Below are 20,903 nucleotides of genomic sequence, written 5' to 3'. Positions count from 1 at the left end.
AACAAGTGAACAATAAATAAAAGTCATACACAAACAATAGGCTTCTAGAATATGTTAGATTATATTCAAGTTTTGCTCAAAGCAGTCAACTAAAGTAATGTAGTTAACATAACGTAAGTTAAATCACAAAGGCTGGTTTGAGTGCATCTCCTCAGTTTCATTCAGTAATACAACACAATTAGAAACACAAGCAATTAGCTGCACCTGAAATAGCATCTGCAAATCTGTGTACTGTATGTGACCAAAACTTTGATTTGAATAATAAATTAACTAGTTTCATTATAAAAATGTTGATAAGACCTTAATTAATTGAAACAAACATCACTTGGGTAGGGGTAGATTGATTTTTATTGTTATATAGCGATCTACCAAAAAGTGCCACAGACTCACAATGGCTTCTTCTAGCGGCTTGGTTTGGAGTTACAAGGTATTCAGTGTGATTGTTAACCATTTTGGTTGGCTAGTGTCAGTTGTGTTTTGGCCCAGTTTTTCAAAAGTTATGTCTATCTAGAGGAATAAATGCATTAAAAAAATTATGAACAGAACGGACAAATAATTTACTTGAATGGGGACTCCTGTTCTATTCATTCTATTTCTATGCCTTTAATCCTATCTGATAGGTGAAATCCAGATATACTGAACAAAAATATGAACGCAACATGTAAAGTGATGGTCCCATGTTTCATGAACTGAAATAAAATATCCCAGAAATGTTCTTTATGTATAAAAAGCTTATTTTTTTCAAATGTTTACATCCCTGTTAGTGAGCATTTCCTTTGCCAAGATAATCCATCCACCGGACAGGTGTGGCATATCAAGAAGCTGATTTAAACAGCATGATCATTACACAGTTGCACCTTATGCCGGGGATAATAAAAGGCCACTTTAAAATGTGCAGTTTTGTCACACAACACAATACCACAGATGTCTCAAGTTTTGAGGGAGTGTGCAATTGGCATGCTGACTGCAGGAATGTCCACCAGAGCTGTTGCCAAAGAATTGAACGTTCGTTTCTCTACGTCGATTTAGAGAATTTGGCAGTACATCCAACAGGCCTCACAACCGCAGAACACGTGTAACCACGCCAGCCCCAGGACCTCCACATCCAGCTTCTTCACCTCCGGGATCGTCTGAGGGGGAGCTGAGGCATATTTCTGTCTGTAATAAAGCCCCTTTGTGGGGAAAATAAATAAATCTGATTGGCTGGGCCTGGGCCTGGTTCCCAAGTGTGTGGGACTAGGCCCACCTATGGCTGCGCCCATGCCCAGTCATGAAATCCATAGATTAGGGCCTAACTTAAGATAACTTGTGAAAAACTGGGCGCAGGTCAAAAGTTTTAGAACACCTACTCATTCAAGGGGTTTTCTATGTTTGTACTATTTTCGACATTGTATGAAATAACACATATGGAATCATGTAGAGACTTGCTTGGGTTGAGAGAATGCCAAGAGTGTGCAAAGCTGTCATCAAAGCAAAGGGTGGCTATTTGAAGAATCTCAAATATAAAATATATTTTGATTGTTTAACACTTTTTTGGTTACTACATAATTCCATATGTGTTATTTCATAGTTTTGATGTCTTCACTATCATTTCTACAATGTAGAAAATAGTACAAATAAAGAAAACACCTTGAATGAGTAGGTGTTCTAAAACTTTTGAAAGGTAGTGTATATGTATCCACTCCACCAAACCGTAGAATAGTAGCTATCCTGTGTGGAGAAATAAATTGAGATCCCTACTTTTTGACAGTAGATGGTGCTCCCGTTTCAGTGTAGTAGGGGATATTGGCCTGTGGGCTCTCCAATTATTTTCTCCTGTTCCAGGTGTTGCTGTTTGATTCCTTCCGGTCTCCGTACAGGAATTTCAACTGCATGACGTCATTTATCCTGCTAACAAAGTTAGGCTACTGCAAAACAGAGCTGTGATATTAACCTTCCTTGGAAAATGTGACGGGATTTAGCGGACAATTTCCCTAGAACTGGATTTTAAGATTTTTGGATGCGTAGAATGAAAACACCCCATTGTAACTCATGCTGGATCACGATGAGAACTTTCTGAGAAGAAAAAAAATCGACGACACACAGAAATTAGCTATATGGAGGAACTGGAAGGTGAGCGGTCTAAACTTTTTTTCCCCATTAAATTGTCAATTAGCTTAGCCTACATGTGGATAACAATGTGGATTTAAAAAAATATATTGTTGGTATATAAAAAAAAATACTTGGTGTGTAAAGGGAAGCCATAGTTACATCCAGTAGGGGGGACGCACTATTTGCTGGACTTGGTCAATTTTCGACCTGGTAGTGTTTACGTCAAATGAGAATTTGCTACAATGTATCTGATCATCATGACATACATAGTTACTTTCTAACTACGGCAATGATTCTGCCATCAAAGTAAAGCTGATTGTGATGAATTATACTATGTATTCTACTGCGAGTCCAATTCACTACCCACTTTATATTTGTAAATATAGTCAATTATTACTATGAATACTACCCCTATTACTTGTTATTTTGGACTTTACTGTTATTGATTAATGTAGGTTACTGCATTGTTGAGGGAGCTAGAATTTTGCTGCACGTTTTATACCTGCTGTAAACTGTTGAAATAAGATTTTACTCAAACTTAAATTTAGCTTCTTGGATTCATTGGGCTTGTTTGAGTGGTAAAGCTGAAGCAACCAATAATTTATATATACACTAGAATTACTGATGGGGGCGCTGTGTTGAAGCCACCTTGCCTCCATCTTGGCACTCCCCCACCGTTGTAAAAAATATTTTGGAAGCTATAGAAATGCATTTATTAATATCTACATTTGTTTTTGCCACATTTATTCTATTAGACACCTTAATGCATACTTTTAAATTATATTATGTGAGCTAAAAATACAAAATATGTAAACATTTTCCTTAAAGTATATTTTTTTGAGATTGCTAATGTCACTGTCCTCACTACAATTATTTTTTTTTTTAATTCATGTAATTTGTCCTTGAAGCATTTCTTTGAAATACTGTATAATTCCTTTAATTCCTATGGAGTACTGCTTCTACTGGGGAGTGCCATTATTGCCAACCGGTGGCTTCAAAGTATCTCAATGGCCAATACATAGCATCAGCAATCCAGGTTTTATATACCTAATTGGAAGCAACCTACTTCAGATGAAAGTCGAGGAGGGAAGTTGAGGGAGGTACATCTGTGACAGCTGAAAGTCAGACACTGATTGGTTTTCCAACAGCAAGGTTCAGTGCAACATGGCAGTGTTGCCATTGTTGATAAGCTTTTCTTTGTAATGTTGAAATAAACATGTCTCCATATCACACACTATAAATATGTGTGTACATTGTACTATCAATTAGGGAGAGAGGGACTCAAATGTCAATCATTTGTACACTGTATACATTGCGGCAAAGTTGCTTCCTGTTTCAGTCACGTCCTGATCGCGTGGGTCAGACAAAAACACTTTAATGATTGGTTGACAGTTATTGCCTCCCACAATGCAGGTGATGGCTGCAAGTTGCAGCTGGTGAGGGGCAACTGCAGAAAATTGCAGTCGACTTCATGACCATTGATCACATGGTTGTTGTAAAGTTCATGCAGTCGACATTTAGGCGCAAGTCAGACAATTTTCATCCCCATAATGCAACACACTTTGAAAGGTCACCGACTTGACAAAAGTGAGCTGCTCGAACGCGCCCACTCAATTCTAAATCCCCCAGTTTTCCCACCATATTCATTGCATAGAGCTTGCTAGGGGTGTATTCATTACAGAAATTTTTTTAAGAAGCAAACAGAGGAAACAGGGAGGGACCTACCTGAATTTGTTCAATAGAAACTCTTGTTTGTGTTTTACATTTGAAGTAGGTCCCGTGTGGCTCGGTTGGTAGAGCATGGCACTTGCAACGCCAGGGTTGTGGGTATGATTCCCATGGGGGACCAGTATGAAAAAGTGTGACAATGTATGCACTCACAACCCTGGCGTTGCAAGCGCCACTGTAAGTCGCTCTGGATAAGAGCATCTGCTAAATTAGATTTTTTTTTTTTTAAATGAGTAAACGGTTGTAATGTTTTCATCCCAGTTTGTAGTCCTAAAAAACGGAAACGAGTTACCCCTGGTTTGTTCAGCCATTCCTATGGGGGAAATTAATGGGGTCTGAGGTTAACACAGGCTTAGGAGATCTCTTCAGTAAGTTAACTTTACCTTTATGAATTATGAAGCCTTTATGTGCTTGTTTTGTTTACATAAATGCTTCAAAATTATGAACATTTTACTTCAGCTGATGAAGATTATCTCCTAGAACAAAACATATAAGATCTCCTAAGCCTGTGTTTACCACAAACCTTATTTTTGGCGTTTATCCCCCCAAAAAGGATTAATTTCACCATAAGCTTTGGCCAGCGAGCCATGGCGGAGTTAGTGCCTACAAAAAGACGACATTACTATTGCTCTCTATTGGAATGGAAGCGTCGTGGGTGCAGGCTTTTGTGAGAACAAAACTTTGGGAATAGCTCAATGAAAGATCTTGTTTAAGAATGATGCGCAGGCTTGTCTGAAAGTTTTCCTTGTTACTTGAGAATCACTTATAGCCCTAACTTTTATAACTTTATAATGTAAACAGCCTGTGTCACCCTATGTTCTACAAAAACAGTAGCAGAGTTTCTCAACTCCACGATGAACATCACATCAATGGAGGTGAGGTGCGACGAGTCTGGGCGAACTGTACCCCCCAACTACATCGAGTCGCTGTCGAATGTTTGTCCAGTGTAAAGGGCACCTTTCTTTGTTTACTGAAATTTGTAGTTTTTGATAAAAGTATAATTTTCTGAACCTCTGCCAAGGTTCCATTTTCAGGATCTCTGCCAATTCCAACTGACAACTCTAACAATCAGGGCAAGCACGGGTACAAGTATCAATCAATCATTCAAATGTATTTATAATGCCCTTTTTACATCCGCAGATGTCACAAAGTGCTATACAGAAACCCAGCCTAAAACCCCAAACAGCAAGCAATGCAGATGTAGAAGCACGGTGGCTAGTAAAAACTCCCTAGAACGGCAGGAACCTAGGAAGAAACCTAGAGAGGAACCAGGCTCTGAGGGGTGGCCAGTCCTCTTCCGGCTGTGCCGGGTGGAGATTATTAGAGTACATGGCCATTAAGGCCAGATTGTTATCAAGATGTTCAAACATTCATAGATGACCAGCAGGGTCAAATAATCACTGTGGTTGTAGAGGGTGCAACAGGTCAGTACCTCACGAGTAAATATCAGTTGGCTTTTTATAGCCGAGCATTCAGAGTTCGAGACAGCAGGTGCGGCAGAGAGTCGAAAACAGCAGGTTTGGGACAAGGTAGCATGTCCGGTGAACAGGTCAGGGTTCCCTAGCCGCAGGCAGAACAGTTGAAACTGGAGCAGCTGCACGACCAAGTGGACTGGGGACAGCCAGGAGTCATCAGGCCAGGTATTCCTGAGGCATAATCCTAGGAAGCATACTTCAATTCATACAGGACACCAGAGAAGACAGGAGAATTACACCAGATGTAACAGACTAACCCTTGCCCCCCGGCACATAGATTATTGCAGCATAGATACTGGAGACTGAGACGGGTGGTTCAGGGGACACTGGCCCCGTCCGACGATACCCCCGGACAGGGCCAACCGGGCAGGATATAACTCCACCCACTTTGCCAAAGCACAGCCCCACACCACTAGAGGAATATCAACAGACCACCAGTTTACTGCCCTGAGACGAGGCTGAGTATAGCCCAAAAATATCTCCTCCACCGCACAAGCTCAAGGGGGCGCAAAACCGTCTGTGACTCAACCCACTCAAGTGACTAGAGCACTAGTAAGCCAGTGACCCGTAATAGGGTCAGAGGCAGAGAATCCCAGTGGAGAGAGGGGAGCCGGCCAGGCAGAGACAGCAAGGGCAGTTCGTCGCTCCAGTGCCTTGCCGTTCACCTACGCTACCCTGGGCCAGACTACACTCAATCGTAGGACCTACTGAAGAGATTAGTCTTCAGTAAAGACTACAAGAGGTAGTGCCCGCTTGAAGTCGTAACTTCCTACTCCATTGGAAAACAGTGGATTATGGGGCATAGTTTGACAGATCACATAAAAGAAATCCCAAACTACGGATTTCAGCAAACAAAGAAAAGCACGTCTTTACACAGGACAGACATAGGTACACGGTAAGCGTTTTAAGAATTCACATTTTTGCAAGTATCGACTGACTGCGACACGATGTAGTCGGAGGTACAGTCCGCATTTTGTTGTTACTACCTACATTTAAAAAATATATATATATTATTATTCTCACATCTACAGACAATACCCCATAATGAGAAAGTGAAAACTTATTTTAAGAAATATCTAATTTGCATAAGATTTCACGCCCTTGAGAATACAAGTTAGAATCACCTTTGGCAGCAATTATAGCTGTGAGCCTTTTGCACATTATAAAAACAAAAAATATTAAAGTTCTGTCAAGTTGGTTGTTGATCCTTGCTAGACAGACGTTTTCAAGTCTTGCTGTAGACATTGAAGCAGATTTAAGTCAACTGTAATTGGGCCACTCAGGAACAGCAACTCCAGTGTACATTTGTCATTGAGTTTTAGGTTATTGTCCTGCTGGAAGGTGAATTTGTCTCCCAGTGTCTGTTGGAAAGCAGACGGAAAGCAGGTTTTCCTCTAGGATTTTGCATGTGCTTAGCTCTATTCCATTACTTTTTATCCTAAATAACTCTCTAGTTCTTGCCGATGACAAGTATACCCATAACATGATGCAACCACCACCATGGTTGAAAATATGAAGAGTGGTACTCAGTGATGTGTTGTGTTGGATTTGTCCCAAACATAATACTTTGTCTAAAGGACATAAAGTAAATTTCTTTGCCACATTTTTTTGCAGTTTTACTTCAATGCTTTATTAAAATCAGGATGCATGTTTTGTAATATTTTTATTCTCTGCAGCAGGGTTCCCCAATTTTGTGCTAGTATTTGGCACCCCAAGTTTTAATTATTATTATTTATTTTATTTTTGGGGGGGAGGGGGGACATAAGACTGTAAAAACACCAGGAAATCAGCTCCAAGTTATTTTAATTTAAGGATTCTGTTCCCAAGTATTCCCACGCATAAGAGAGAGATGTGATCGTAAACAAATGTAAGACATTTTCAAATAAAATGTCAAATATTATAAATGTTTGGACTTCTTGCAGTCAATTTCCAGTCTACAAATGATTTGTAATTATGTTCCTGACCATCCACTCAAGAAAAAAATAGGCCCACGGTTGAATCTAGTTGATGATCCCTGTTCTACAGGCTTCCTTCTTTTCACTCTGTCATTTAGGATAGTATTGTGGAGTAACTACAATGTTGTTGATCCATTATCAGTTTTCTCCTATCACAGCCATTAAACTATTTTAAATGTTTTAAAGTCACTATTGGCCTCCTGGTGAAATCCCCGAGCTGTTTCCTTCCTCTCCGGCAACTGAGTTGGGAAGGACATCTGTATCTTCGTAGTGACTGGGTGTATTGATACACCATCCAAAGTGTAATTAATAAGTTCACCATGCTCAAAGGGATATTCAATATATGCGTTTTTATTTTTACCCATCTACCAATAGGGGCCCTTCTTTTCACTGCTTGACTGAGGGACCATACAGATTAGTTGTATGTGTGGGGTACAGAGATGAGGTAGTCATACAAAAATCATGTTAAACACTATTGCACAMAGAGTGAGTCCAGGCAACTTTTTATGACTTGTTAAGCAAATGTTTACTCCTGAACTTATTTAGGCTTGCCATAGCAAAGGGGTTGAATACTTATTGACTTGACATTTCAGCTTTGTAAATAATTTCTAAAAGCATCATTTCTAAAAGCATGTGTGTGTGTAGGCAGGCCAGTGACACAAAATCAACATTTGATCAATTTTAAATTCAGTCTAACACAACAAAATGTGGAAAGAGTCAAGTGGTGTGAATACTTTCTGTACATTGTGGATTAGAAAAACACAGCGACAAAAAAAAACTGTACCCCTATAACCATGGTATTTGCAATTACTTCGAATCGCAGGTATTTCCCTATCTTCTTAAGAAAAATGTGACTATGCAAAAAGAGTAGATAAAATGTTATTTGTCACATGCTTCGTAAACAACAGGTGTGGACTAAGTGAGATGCTTACTTACAGGCCCTTCCCAACAATGCAAAGAAAAATAATAGCATGATAAATAAATACACAATGAGTACCGATAGCTTGGCTATAAACACGGGGTACCAGTACGAGTCGATGTACAAGGTAATTGAGGGTGGTATGTATGTACAGTTGAAGTCAGAAGTTTACATACACCTTAGCCAATTACATTTAAACTCAGTTTTTCACAATTCCTGACATTTTAATCCTAGTAAAAATTCCCTGTCTTAGGTCAGTTAGGATCACCACTTTATTTTAAGAATGTGAAATGTCAGAATAATAGTGATTTTTATTTCAGCTTTTATTTCTTTCATCACATTCCCAGTGGGTCAGAAGTTTACAAACTCAATTAGTATTTGGTAGCATTGCCTTTAAATTGTTTAACTTGGGTCAAATGTTTCGGATAGCCTTCCACAAGCTTCCCACAATAAGTTGGGTGAATTTTGGCCCATTCCTCCTGACAGAGCTGATGTAACTGAGTCAGGTTTGTTCGTAGGCCTCCTTGCTCGCACACGCTTTTTCAGTTCTACCCACAAATTTTCTATGGGATTGAGGTCAGGGCTTTTTGTGATGGCCACTCCAATACCTTGACTTTGTTGTCCTTAAGCCATTTTGCCACAACTTTGGAAGTATGCTTGGGGTCTTTGTCCATTTGGAAGACCCATTTGCGACCAAGCTTTAACTTCCTGACTGATGTCTTGAGATGTTGCTTCAATATATCCACATCATTTTCTTTCCTCATGATGCCATCTATTTTGTGAAGTGCACCAGTCCCTGCTGCAGCAATGCACCCCCACAACATGATGCTGCCACCCCCGTGCTTTCCGGTTGGAATGGTGTTCTTCGGCTTGCAAGCCTCCCCCTTTTTCCTCCAAACATAATGATAGTCATTATGGCCAAACAGTTCCATTTTTGTTTCATCAGACCAGAGGACATTTCTCCAAAAAGTACGATCTTTGTCCCCATGTGCAGTTGCAAACCGTAGTCTGGCTTTTTTTATGCCGATTTTGGAGCAGTGGCTTCTTCCTTGCTGAGCGACCTTTCAGGTTATGTCGATATAGGACTCGTTTTACTGTGGATATAGATACTTTTGTACCTGTTTCCTCCAGCATCTTCACAAGGTCCTTTGCTGTTGTTCTGGGATTGATTTGCACTTTTCGCACCAAAGTACGTTCATCTCTAGATGACGTGTCTCCTTCCTGAGCGGTATGACTGCTGGGTGGTTACATGGTGTTTATACTTGCATACTATTGTTTGTACAGATTAATGTGGTACCTTCAGGTATTTGGAAATTGCTCCCAAGGATGAACCAGACTTGTTGAGGTCTACAATTATTTTTCTGAGGTCTTGGCTGATTTTTCTTTTTGATTTTCCCATGATGTCAAGCAAAGAGGCACTGAGTTTGAAGGTAGGCCTTGAAATACATCCACAGGTACACCTCCAACTGACTCAAATTATGTCAATTAGCCTATTAGAGGCTTCTAAAGCCATGACACAAATTTCTGGAATTTTCCAAGTTGTTTAAAGGCACAGTGAACTTAGTGCATGTAAACTTCTGACCCACTGGAATTGTGATACAGTGAAATAATCTGTCTGTAAACAATTGTTGGAAAAATGACTTGTGTCATGCACAAAGTAGATGTTCTAACCGACTTGCCAAAACTATAGTTTGTGAACAAGAAATTTGTGGAGTGGTTGAAAAACGAGTTTTAATGACTCCAACCTAAGTGTATATAAACTTCTGACTTCAACTGTACATAAACACTATATGATCAATGTATGTGGACCAACCTTCAAATTAGTGAATGTTGCTATTTCAGCCACACCCGTTGCTGACAGGTGTATGAAATCGAGCACACACCCATGCAATCTCAATAGACAAACACTGGCAGTAGAATGGCCATAAATGAAGAGCTCAGTAACTTTAAACGTGGCACCGTCATAGAATGCCACTTTTGCAACTAGTCAGTTTGTCCAATTTCTGGCCTTGACTGGCCTGCACAAAGCCCTGACCTCAACCCCATCGAACACCTTTGGGATGAATTAGAATGCCGACTGCGAGCCAGGCCTAATAGCCTGACATCAGTGCCCGACCTCATTAATGGTCTTTTGGCTGAATTGAAACAAGTACCCGCAGCAATGTTCCAACATCTAGTGTCAAGCCTTCCCAGAAGAGTGGAAGTTGTTATAGCAGCAAATGGGAGACCAACTCCATATTAATGTCCATGATTTCGAAATGAGATGTTCGACGAGCATGTGTCCACATACTTTTGGCCATGTAGCGTAGGTAGGGGTAAAGTGACTAGGCAACAGGATAGATAATAAACAGTAGCAGCAGCGTATGTGATGAGTCAGAATAGTGTAAAAATGGTCAATGCAGATAGCTACACGGACTATTTGGCTAACTATTTAAGTTTAATTGCTTGGGGGTTCAGGAGTCCTTTTGGTTCCAGACTTCATCAGTACTGCTTGCTGTGTAGTAGCAAAACAGTCTATGACTTGGTTGGCTAGAGTGTTTGACCATTTTTAAGGGCCTTCCTCTGAAACCACCTGGTATAGAGGTCCTGGATGGCAGGGAGCGCTGCCCCAGTGATGTACTGTGCCGTATGCACTACCCTCTGTAGTGCCTTGCAGTCAAATATCAAGCAGTTGCCATACCAAGCGGTGATGCAGCCAGTCAAGATGCTCTCAATGGTGCAGCTGTAGAACTTTTTGAGGATCTGAGGGCCCATGACAATTATTTTCAGCCTCCTGAGGGGAAATGGCTCACATCAACATCATGACTCACATGTATGAGTCACACCTTTGTTCAGTCAACAAAACATATTCAGAAATTCGTTGCTACTGTGATTTTAGTTTTATGGATGGATGGAGTATGCTTTTCCTTTAATGAAATCCTTGAACCCTACAGGTACACATGGATGCCACTGTGCGGGTTGCGGAGGAGCAATTCAAGATGCATTCAATGTGAAGGTTCTGCAAGGAACTTGGCACAATACCTGTTTTCAGTAAGTCATACTTTTAAATGTGGATTTCAGTTATATTCACTTTTATTTAATTGACAATTTATTGTAGAAATCACATGCTGTCTGCACTACGCATTAGAACTGTTTTGACATTAAATAAGCAGCATTGAAGTCAACAATGGACTGTTTTGCTGGTCAACATACAGCTTTTGACAATTTCAGGGACTCTTTGGGGTGAAAAACTGTATGCACATGTTTAGAAATGGACTTGTGGGTAGCCCTACAGAATTCTACCTGTCCTGTGGAATGTTTTATCATCATTTTCGGCAGGAATGTCTCTGTTCAGTGTTCAAACTATTCTACAGTAACGCAGAACTCCATTACAGTACTTATTGAAAATCTAGTCACTCAAATCCCATTTGCTGATACCACCATTCTACTTTTTTTTCTTCAAACCATTGTAGTTAGAAGTTAGTACAACAAGTTAACAACTTTGAGGTGGTAGATATTTGTTATCCTTTTGCCTTTTTAAAGGTGGAAAATAATAGACATGAGGCATTACTCGCACATTAATTTGCATGGGTCACAGGGACACAGAGGATCCCACCACCTCTCTCTCCGGCCTTGTGGACCTTGGCCCTGGCAGTTTCTCTTCGTCCTGTGGCTTAGTCATTGTCAGGATTGAGAGTGTCTGGCATTCTCCAGTCCCTGGCCTCCAGTGATAACCCTCTAGACTTGGGCTGAACAGAGGTCAATACGATAGGACCTATGTACAGACGCTCAAACAAACAAAAACATTTAGCTCCCAAAGCTCTCTTTGTGAAATACGATCACTCAGGTTTTCTTTTCCCAGAAGAGAATGTATAGATATGATGGAGCTTCAGTTAGATAAGCAGTCCAAGAGTCATGGTCTAGATGATGATGCGCCCCACAGCGTTTTTGTGGAATGGGAAGTTGGGATTGAGGGCAGAGTCACAGCAGCTCTGTTCATATAATGAGGAGAGGGAGTGTATTTCTGACACTCACTGTGCCCATCCAGCACACAATGTGACGTAACACAAATTAAAGAATAGAACTGATGAATGGAACTGAATAAAGTAGAGCTGTTTTTCTAGAGCTGAATTCCCCCTGAATATAATAAATTCATTTAGTCTTCTTTTTTTCTTTTTTTTTAAGGAATAAATCCTAAGAGAACGCCAAATTCACGTCATATCATTTCCGAGTACGTCTCCCTTGGGTAGAAGGGGCTTGAAATCTGTGAGTGTTCCTTAGCCCAAGCACTCAAATTTCAAACAAAGCTTTTCAGCAACAGTGTCCTTATATAACCCAGGATTTGGGTCTCTTTCTATGTTTCTATAATGGCTCTTTTATAGAACCACGGAACCTTGTGTCAGTTCAAAAGCCAAGTCCTTGATACAGCTGTGCAATTCTCGCTCTCTGGCTGTCAGTCTGTGTCTGGGAATTTCCATGTAAAAAGCCCCATGAACTTAACATGCGAAGTTCATAGGAGAACATCCATACCATTTTCCATCCTAAAAATCTTGATTATGTAAAGGCTTTGATTTCTGGTCTAACATATGGAAAAGGGGTCTGAGAGAACATCTAGCACAAAGTCAAATTTCACATTTCTCTCCCTCATGAAAAGGGAGGATAATGGAAGTTCACAGAAGTAACAAGGTAGACCTACTAATTTGTTATTGATTTTACTGATAAAATTTGGTTTATGATTTAAAATTAGTCATTCTGTTACTAAATCGGTAACTCTCTCTCCCTCTCATCTCCTCTCTCTCATTAATATCACTGACACCTACCCATGAGCCCCCTCTCTTTCCATTTACTGTAACCAGCCCTCTCACCCGCTGAGCACTGACCGACACCGGACGTCCATGGACGTTGAAAAGTTGCAATTTGGTCAGTCCAAATTTTAACCAGTCATAGACGTCTGTTTCACAAGTTTGGACAGTACAGTAAAGAAAAGTAGATTACAGTGAAGAGTAGAGTATCGGTCAGTACAATACTGTAGAGTTTAGTACAGTAGAGCACACGAGTACAGTATATTTTACTGTACTGAACGATACTTTACTCTACTGTTATGTACTCTGCTGTACTGTGCTCTGCTGTACTGTGATGTCCAAACCTTTTAAATAGAAAAATCAGTCTGAGTCATTCTGTTACCGTGGAATTGCCCCTTTGTCTCTCTCTCTCCTCCTTCTCTGTTTCTGCCCAAGACCACCTCAGTCATTTTCTGTGAAATTAACTCTTTAGATGGAGCATCTGCTTTGGGATAAACCTCCATCGAGCCAGACTACTGTACTGACGCTCAGCCAAGTGTGCTGGAGTTTAGCCCTCAGCAGTCAGACCCCCTGGCCCCAAATCTGCCCGTTTTCTGGTAATTTGAGACAAAAAATTTCCTGTTTTTGTAAAATGTTGTACTCAGATTTTGTCCATGGAGTACAGAATTCCTTTCACTCTCCGTGTGGGACATTGTGAAACTTTAAAGCAACTACAGTAGTTTCCTTTTCCATGTTACCCCCTGCTCCGTTCTATTGTGCACACACAGTCCTGCACCTCCCCCAAGTTGTGCAGCATTGTGAAAGGCTGACGTTATCCCTGTTCCAGTAAAGCTGACATTCAGACAAATGTATAGGTAAAGACTAGACAGTATGTGCCCCGCTGCCGCATTCCTAGACAGCGATTCAGAGTCGTGGGCCCGCTGCTCCCGACACTGCACAAAGTCCTTTGTTTTTCCCAGGGAAAACTGGATTTTGGGTTGTCCCAAAGGACTGTCCTTTATGAGTCGATGTTAGTCCTCTAAAAGAGGTGAAGCCTTCTGGCTCAAGTCATAATGATAGTACTTTCTCCTTGTTAATTGTCTGTGGGGTCCAATAATGTAACGTTGATGTGTTTGACTTGAACTGTTACACTCTGTTCACATTGGTTGCCTTCTGAAATGAAAATGTGCTTTCACTTAGCCAATGATCTGGTGGCCACTGCTCTGGCTGGTTTGCTTTGGTTTGGTTACTCATGAGTCCCTTGATAACAGCCAGACCTGCATTGACCAATACCAACCATGAGTGCAATGTGTGCTATTGTGTTCTTGATATGCTCTTATTAAATCGGATCTTAGTTGGCTAACATTGAAGTTGTACATGCAGTCCATTAATAGATATGATCAAGTTTGAGAGGTTTCAGGTTAAGTTCCGTGTTATGGCATCTTGAACTAGTGTTTCTTGTTTGCATTACTACGACACTGCTTCCCCATAGTCCTAGTGCTTAGTGTCAGTTTTCATCATAGAAACTAAAGTATGGATTCTAGTACACTCCAACAAAAGGTATTAAAGTTGGCCTTCCACAGGTATAGTGGAATTGAGGAAATGGAATAAGTAATGTTTGCCAATTGGTGTTTGTTCATAGCATTGTTGGAGGACCAGTCCTTCCTCTCACCTGAGACAGATTTTTCTCTCTTTTTTTCCCCTTCTTGGATAAGAAATGGCACCAGTGTTGTTTACTCTGCCGATTGAGATGTTTGTAAGGTCAGATAGTCTAAAGACCAAAACAAAGATTATTTCTTCAGGGACATAACTGAAGATTACACAGTCATCTGTCATCCCCTACACTGGGATTGACAAACCAATGTTTCTCATGAGGTATTGGGTTGTTTTGGAATGACAGGGAGGGAGGACGCAGTGACTCAACAGGGACCAGCCAAGGTTACTTTGTTCAGTTTTACAGTGAAAGTTGGTTTCCCTGCAGCATACCTGGAGCCCCTGTGAGACTCGTCTGTCTGAGGCAAGACATTCTTCACACTTGTCGCGTGTGTGTTTGTCAGTGTAGTTTGGCATTGCCTCCTGTTTCTGTTTGTTTCCGTGACTGTTATAAAAACACTCACAATGATTGCAGAGGGGCTGTTCACAAATACTCACATACAGTGCACGCCTAGCAAACAGACAGCCATGCGTACACAGGCAATATTCAGGTTTACTATCACATACAGTAGGACACTACTACTGACCACAGATTGGCTAGCAGACTAAACTGTTGCTCACAGAGGAGCGTACAGAGGAGGAAAAAGACTAGTGTTTTTAAAATGCAGTTCCTTTTTTGTCACTTGTTTAGTCTGGTTTTGTAACCGGGGTGTATGGTCTCGTCAACATTCTGTCAGAATGTTGATCTTTATCTGGACAGCCTTTCAGACCACCTCTGCTTTTCCACATCATCCCTCTGTGCACAGGAAGGCCCGGAAACCTCTTTTCCACATCATCCCTCTGTGCACAGGAAGGYCCGGAAACCTCTTTTTCACTCTTTTCCTGCTTACCTATTCTTGCTTTCCTTTATGTGTGTCGGCTGCATTTCCTCACACAATGTACCAGAAGCTATTAACCGCCTCTGTAAGGTTTACCCAGTAATAAACATTGTGTTAAAGAATGAACCATTGTAAAAGGGAATTGACTTTCCTAATCTCCAGGAGTGGATTGTCTCTCCAAAAGCTGATCAATTGGGATTAGCGCTATTGCAGGGTTCAGAGATCACTGTGATCCACAGACCCAGGCCAGCAGTGGGCAAAACTACAGCAAATCCCCAGACCGGCAGGTGGTTAGCATATTTGTTAAGACTGTTACCTCAGTGTTTGTCTGTTGCCAGTGTACCGCCTGTTCTCCATATAAATATCAGTCAGTATGCAGAACTGGCAACCTCTTCTTCACAGGGAGCTGTCTGTGTAAGTGGGTTGCCAGTTTAGTGGCTTCATCTCTTTGACAGAGGTGTAGAATTGATTGTGTGCCTGACACAGCTTAACCTGGTGCCACCATTTTGCATAACCTGTGAAACTTTCGGAAGGTGCGCTCATAGCCTGAAGGTGCTCTCTCTGCAACTTCAGCATTCCTAACTCTGAACGTATCGCGACTAAGTCCGAGCCATACTTTTCTGCCTGATTTTGCCAAGTTTCACTCCAGTCAAGGATGTGGATCAATCCGCTCTTGAGTAGTGGCATGGCAGGATAATTGGTCTAATCATTGTATTAACCACAATTGAAGTTGATACCCCTTCACCGGGCTGTAGATGGTTGTCAGGGTTTCTGTCAGAAAGGTGCTCCAGCCTCTCAAGAAACATCTGGAACACATTAAGATGCTGGAATGTGGTTGTGGAGGGGGAGGGCTGAGGGCAGTGTTTGGTGTTGGTTGCTGGTATTTAGTACCAGGTTAATGACCATTGTTTCCCAACGTCTCCTGCTTATTGCTTCATTCTTCTCTGAAACCACATCCTTCAGGTAGACACTGTTCTCTGTTGCCCACCTTGTGCTGGAGCACACCAATGAGACGTGACATGTCTCAGGAACAAGGTAGCCTACTTCTTCATCGTACCTGACGATCAGAGACGAGTACATACCGTCATTCTAAAGAAAGGCCTGAAGCAACCGCTGCACTCCAGTGCAACATGGGAGTGGAAAGTATTATGTTCACCAGTGTAATTTCTCACACGATGAATGGCTTCTGCTGCACTGTGTCTAATGTGCCAGTTCCTCTCATTAAAGGATACTTTCACCTCCACACTCACTTTGTTGGTTGAGGTTTGGTTGAGGGAAAGTGTACAGACAAGTCTGGTTAACTGTTTGGGCGTTGGTTAAACTATTTCCAATGTTACCTGACTTCGATCGCACACTAAGCATATTTGTCTTTGTCAGATGCTGTTTTCTTTCAGGGTCTTTTGCTAGGTATTTCTGCTCTAGCTTTGTGTCTTGTTTATTTGTTTCTATAGGTGTATGTCAAATCTCTCAGCTCAGTCAATACGTGAACGCTCACAGACTCCTCCATTGTTTGAGAGTGGACTCTCTGCTCAATTGGAATCTTTCAGGAATCTAACACAAGCCTTTGAGATTGTCAACTTGTCTTTGAAATGATGCACCCAGGCTTTGTAGTGAGTCTCCTTTGATTCGCCTTGAAACAGATTGCTTTGCGCTTGATATGGTCTCCGCTGAAAGGATTTGTTTGTCCACTCTACTCCCTTCATTTCCTGCAGAGGTCATGAAGTGTTTTCCCATCCACAGGTGCTCGGAGTGCTGTGACCACCTGACCAACTGGTACTATGAGAAGAACGGCAAACTGTACTGCCGTAAACACTACTGGGAGAAGTTTGGGGAGCTGTGTCACGGCTGTTCTCTGCTCATGATTGGACCTGCCATGGTAAGTTGCCCCGCTCCATCCTCCTCACCTCACTTGTCAGTAAACGCTGAGACTAAGGTTTGTCATTTCCTCACACACATATAATCTCAGTCTGATCCGCGCTATCTCTGTGTGAAATCAAGATGAACCCTGGTTTGCCCAGGATCCAGAGTATCAGGTATTATGATGCAGTAGATGTGTAGTCTAGTGAGTGCTGATCCGCGCTATCTCTGTGTGAAATCAAGATGAACCCTGGTTTGCCCAGGATCCAGAGTATCAGGTATTATGATGCAGTAGGCTTCTAGCTTGGGTCACTTAAATCTCATGGAACATGAAGAGGACAGTGTTTAACTGTGTGGTTCCAGCCCTGAATGCTGATTGGCTGGCAGCCGTGGTATATCAGACCGTATACCACCGGYATGACAACATTTATTTTTACTGCTCTAATTACATTGSTAACCAGTTTATAATAGCAATAAGGCACCTCGGGGGTTTGTGGTATATGGCCAATATACCACGGCTAAGGGTTGTGTCCAGGCAATGACAAAGCTGTACATTATATAATATTTGAATAATAATTCACTGTCAGGGTTACCATTGTATTCAGAGGTTAGATGTGTAGTGCCATACTCAAATAACACCAGTTCACAGTGAATCACTGTTCTTCTGATGTGAGTTCAGGGGGTTGTGGACTAATAGGATCTGTTTTTCCTCTAATGTACACAAATTTAGGGAACTGTCAGCTTTACCCCTGTCCCCTGCCCCTCATCTGTGTTGTAACAAACATCTCCTTGGTGATTGAGGTCAATACTTATGTACAGAAGAGGTCATGGGGGCTGGGCTATGGCTCAACAAGTAATCACCCACACAGAGCAGCCATACTTTGCATCCTGGTTGCTTTGGAAGATAGCCGACTGGACCTGAACCTTCTCTCTGTATCTGTGGAAGTTAGGTTCCCCATCACATTGTGTGTATTAGTTAGGTCCCCCATCATGGCCCTGCTCTGTTCTTTGTACAGTCTCCACAGTTCACTTCCCCCAGCACAACTTTTGGGGTGAAAGCAGAGAACATGGAGTGATTTTGGAGCTAGTCCATCACCTGATTCGGTCCACTGCGGTGGAAAGGCAATGGATACTATGCACACTGCACCACCAGACCACCACACTGTTTACTGGGGATGGTTTYTGAAAGATCGACTATCTGTTATTAAGGGAAGGTTCGAATGGKTAAGCTCGACTGCGTTTGTCAAATCTATGTTTATCTTCCAGGATTAGACCATGAGCTCATGGTTATGCTATGGAAGAGTTACTGAAGGCTGGATATCGGTTAGCTTTCTTGTTGTTTCATCAGTGCTATGGAATGCCCATGCCTCATGCATGGGGTTGGAGTGCTGGGGAACTTCATTTTAACAGTGTTATTGGCCCAATTTAATTCAGGTCTAAATTAAACTGCTGCTGGCACAAACAATTGCTGGTCACAAAAGGATGCTTTCTCTTCAACTGGATTAAAGGGGGGGTCCCAAAATGATTCTTTTTTTAGAGCAAGAAGTTTGCCAGTAAGCAAAACACACAATGGGCCTTTCTATTTGTTCTTGGCCATATTGGCTCTGAAAGCGAGATGCCAAGTATTTCTGGCAGAGTTGAATTGGCAGGCTTCTCTTAGATAGCAGCCGAACCAACACGGCGTAAAATCGGATGGATGTTGGGTCTCTCAGGAGAGGAGAGCAGTGTGGAGCAGGCAGCTACTTATGACCGTTGTGTGTTTGATGGGCAGGCTACGGCACACAACTGCATTTTGTTCTCCTAATTAGGAGATTGTGTCATGCCATTTTTTTYCTTCTCGGTTTTACAGTTCTGACACGTTGTAAATCCTCTCAAATTAGATCACTTTTGAAGATCCTTCTTTTGTTCCCTTTTATTTTGATGAGATGGGAAAATGAACTYGTGTGTTGTGTAAGAGACATTTCCTCTGGAGTCATGTAGGTCATACACACACAAACGCACACTAGCCTAGCCTCCCCTCTGAGAGAGCCTGCACACACACAGCCACCTATGGACTATGACGCAGCCATGTGTGTCTAGCTGTGGCTCCTTCAGGCTGTTTCTGACTGGGGTCAGTGTGGTAATGCTCCAGCCTGGAGGGTGGGAGGCACAGCCACAGATGCACACATGGCTTACGTCACCCAGCCTAATCTCACTGCAGCCTGCAACAGCAACAATATCCTTTCCCAACACTCTTACTCATAGCAGCATACAATGAACAGCAGGGGGGTAATGGAAAAGGTTATCCTACTTCAAAGACTACAGGTTTTCATGAATATCTTCACATTCCTTATAAGTTATCCCTGTTTGAATTCATCTGGGGAAGAGCTTGTGTCTTGGCACAACAGTCTTAAGACTCCCCTGGAACTCTTAATACTCCCATGAAACTGCAGTCTGTTAACACTGACTAGTTTAAATACTGTAGATTATCTTCCCACACTCTCCAGGCCTCATATTTAGGTTTTCCAGCTGCCTGCCCAGCCTTAAAAAGAAAGAATTGAGGGAGAGGTTGAGGTTTTATTGTCACATACACCAGAAAAGTGCAGTGAAATGTGTTGTTTTACAGGGTCAGCCAAAGTAGCACAGTGCCCCTGGAGCAAATTAGGGATAAGTGCCTTGCATAAGGGCACATCAACAGATTTTTCACCTTGTCGACTTGGGTATTCCAACGAGCGATCTTTCAGTTACTGGCCAAACGCTACAGTGCATTTGGGAAATATTCAGACCCCTTGACTTTTCCCACGTTTTTTGTTATGTTACAGGCTTATATGGATTCAATTGTTTCCCCCCCCTCAATCTACACAAAATACCCTATAATGACAAAGCAAAAACAGGTTTTTAGACATGTTTGTAAATGTATTAAAAATAAAAAAAACTGATCACATTTACATAAGTATTCAGACCCCTTACTCAGTACTTCATTGAAGCACCTTTTATTWATTTTTTATTTTATTTTTTWATTTACCCCCCTTTTTCTCCCCAATTTCGTGGTATCCAATTGTTAGTAGTTACTATCTTGTCTCATCACTACAACTCCCATACGGGCTCGGGAGAGACGAAGGTCGAAAGCCATGCGTCCTCCGAAACACAACCCAACCTAGCCGCACTGCTTCTTAACACAGCGCGCATCCAACCCGGAAGCCAGCCGCACCAATGTGTCGGAGGAAACACCGTGCACCTGGCGACCTTGGTTAGCGCGCACTGCGCCCAGCCCCGCCACAGGAGTCGCTGGTGCGCGATGAGACAAGGATATCCCTACCGGCCAAACCCTCCCTAACCCGGGCGACACTAGGCCAATTGTGCGTTGCCCAATGGACCTCCCGGTCGTGGCCGGCTTCGACAGAGCCTGGGCGCGAACCCAGAGTCTCTGGTGGCACAGCTAGCGCTGCGATGCAGTGCCCTAGAATACTGTGCCACCCGGGAGGCCCATTGATGCACCTTTGGCAGCATTTACAGCCCCAAGTCTTCTTGAGTATGACCCTACATGCTTGGCACACCTGTATTTGGGGAATTTCTCCCATTCTTCTGCAGATCCTCTCAAGCGCTCA

General features: G+C 42.1%; 1 protein-coding gene across 2 annotated transcripts in view; it reads left to right on the top strand.

Moving 5' to 3' along the window:
* The first annotated feature begins 1,779 nt into the window (after positions 1-1,779).
* Positions 1,780-20,903, top strand: part of limk2 (LIM domain kinase 2) — a 35,032-nt gene continuing 15,908 nt past the window's right edge. The window contains exons 1-3 of one of the 2 annotated variants that reach the window (XM_024001908.2): positions 1,780-2,112; positions 11,102-11,198; positions 17,200-17,335. In XM_024001908.2, coding sequence (XP_023857676.1) covers positions 2,097-2,112; positions 11,102-11,198; positions 17,200-17,335 — 249 coding nt within the window. In that variant the 5' untranslated portion in view covers positions 1,780-2,096. Of the gene's footprint in view, positions 2,113-11,101; positions 11,199-12,332; positions 12,414-17,199; positions 17,336-20,903 lie in introns of those variants that run through there. The other variant, XM_024001909.2, reaches the window with a different exon arrangement.

This window comes from Salvelinus sp. IW2-2015, linkage group LG15 (assembly GCF_002910315.2).
Source record: "Salvelinus sp. IW2-2015 linkage group LG15, ASM291031v2, whole genome shotgun sequence".
Taxonomy (NCBI): domain Eukaryota; kingdom Metazoa; phylum Chordata; class Actinopteri; order Salmoniformes; family Salmonidae; genus Salvelinus; species Salvelinus sp. IW2-2015.
This window is presented reverse-complemented; position numbering and strand designations above follow the sequence as displayed.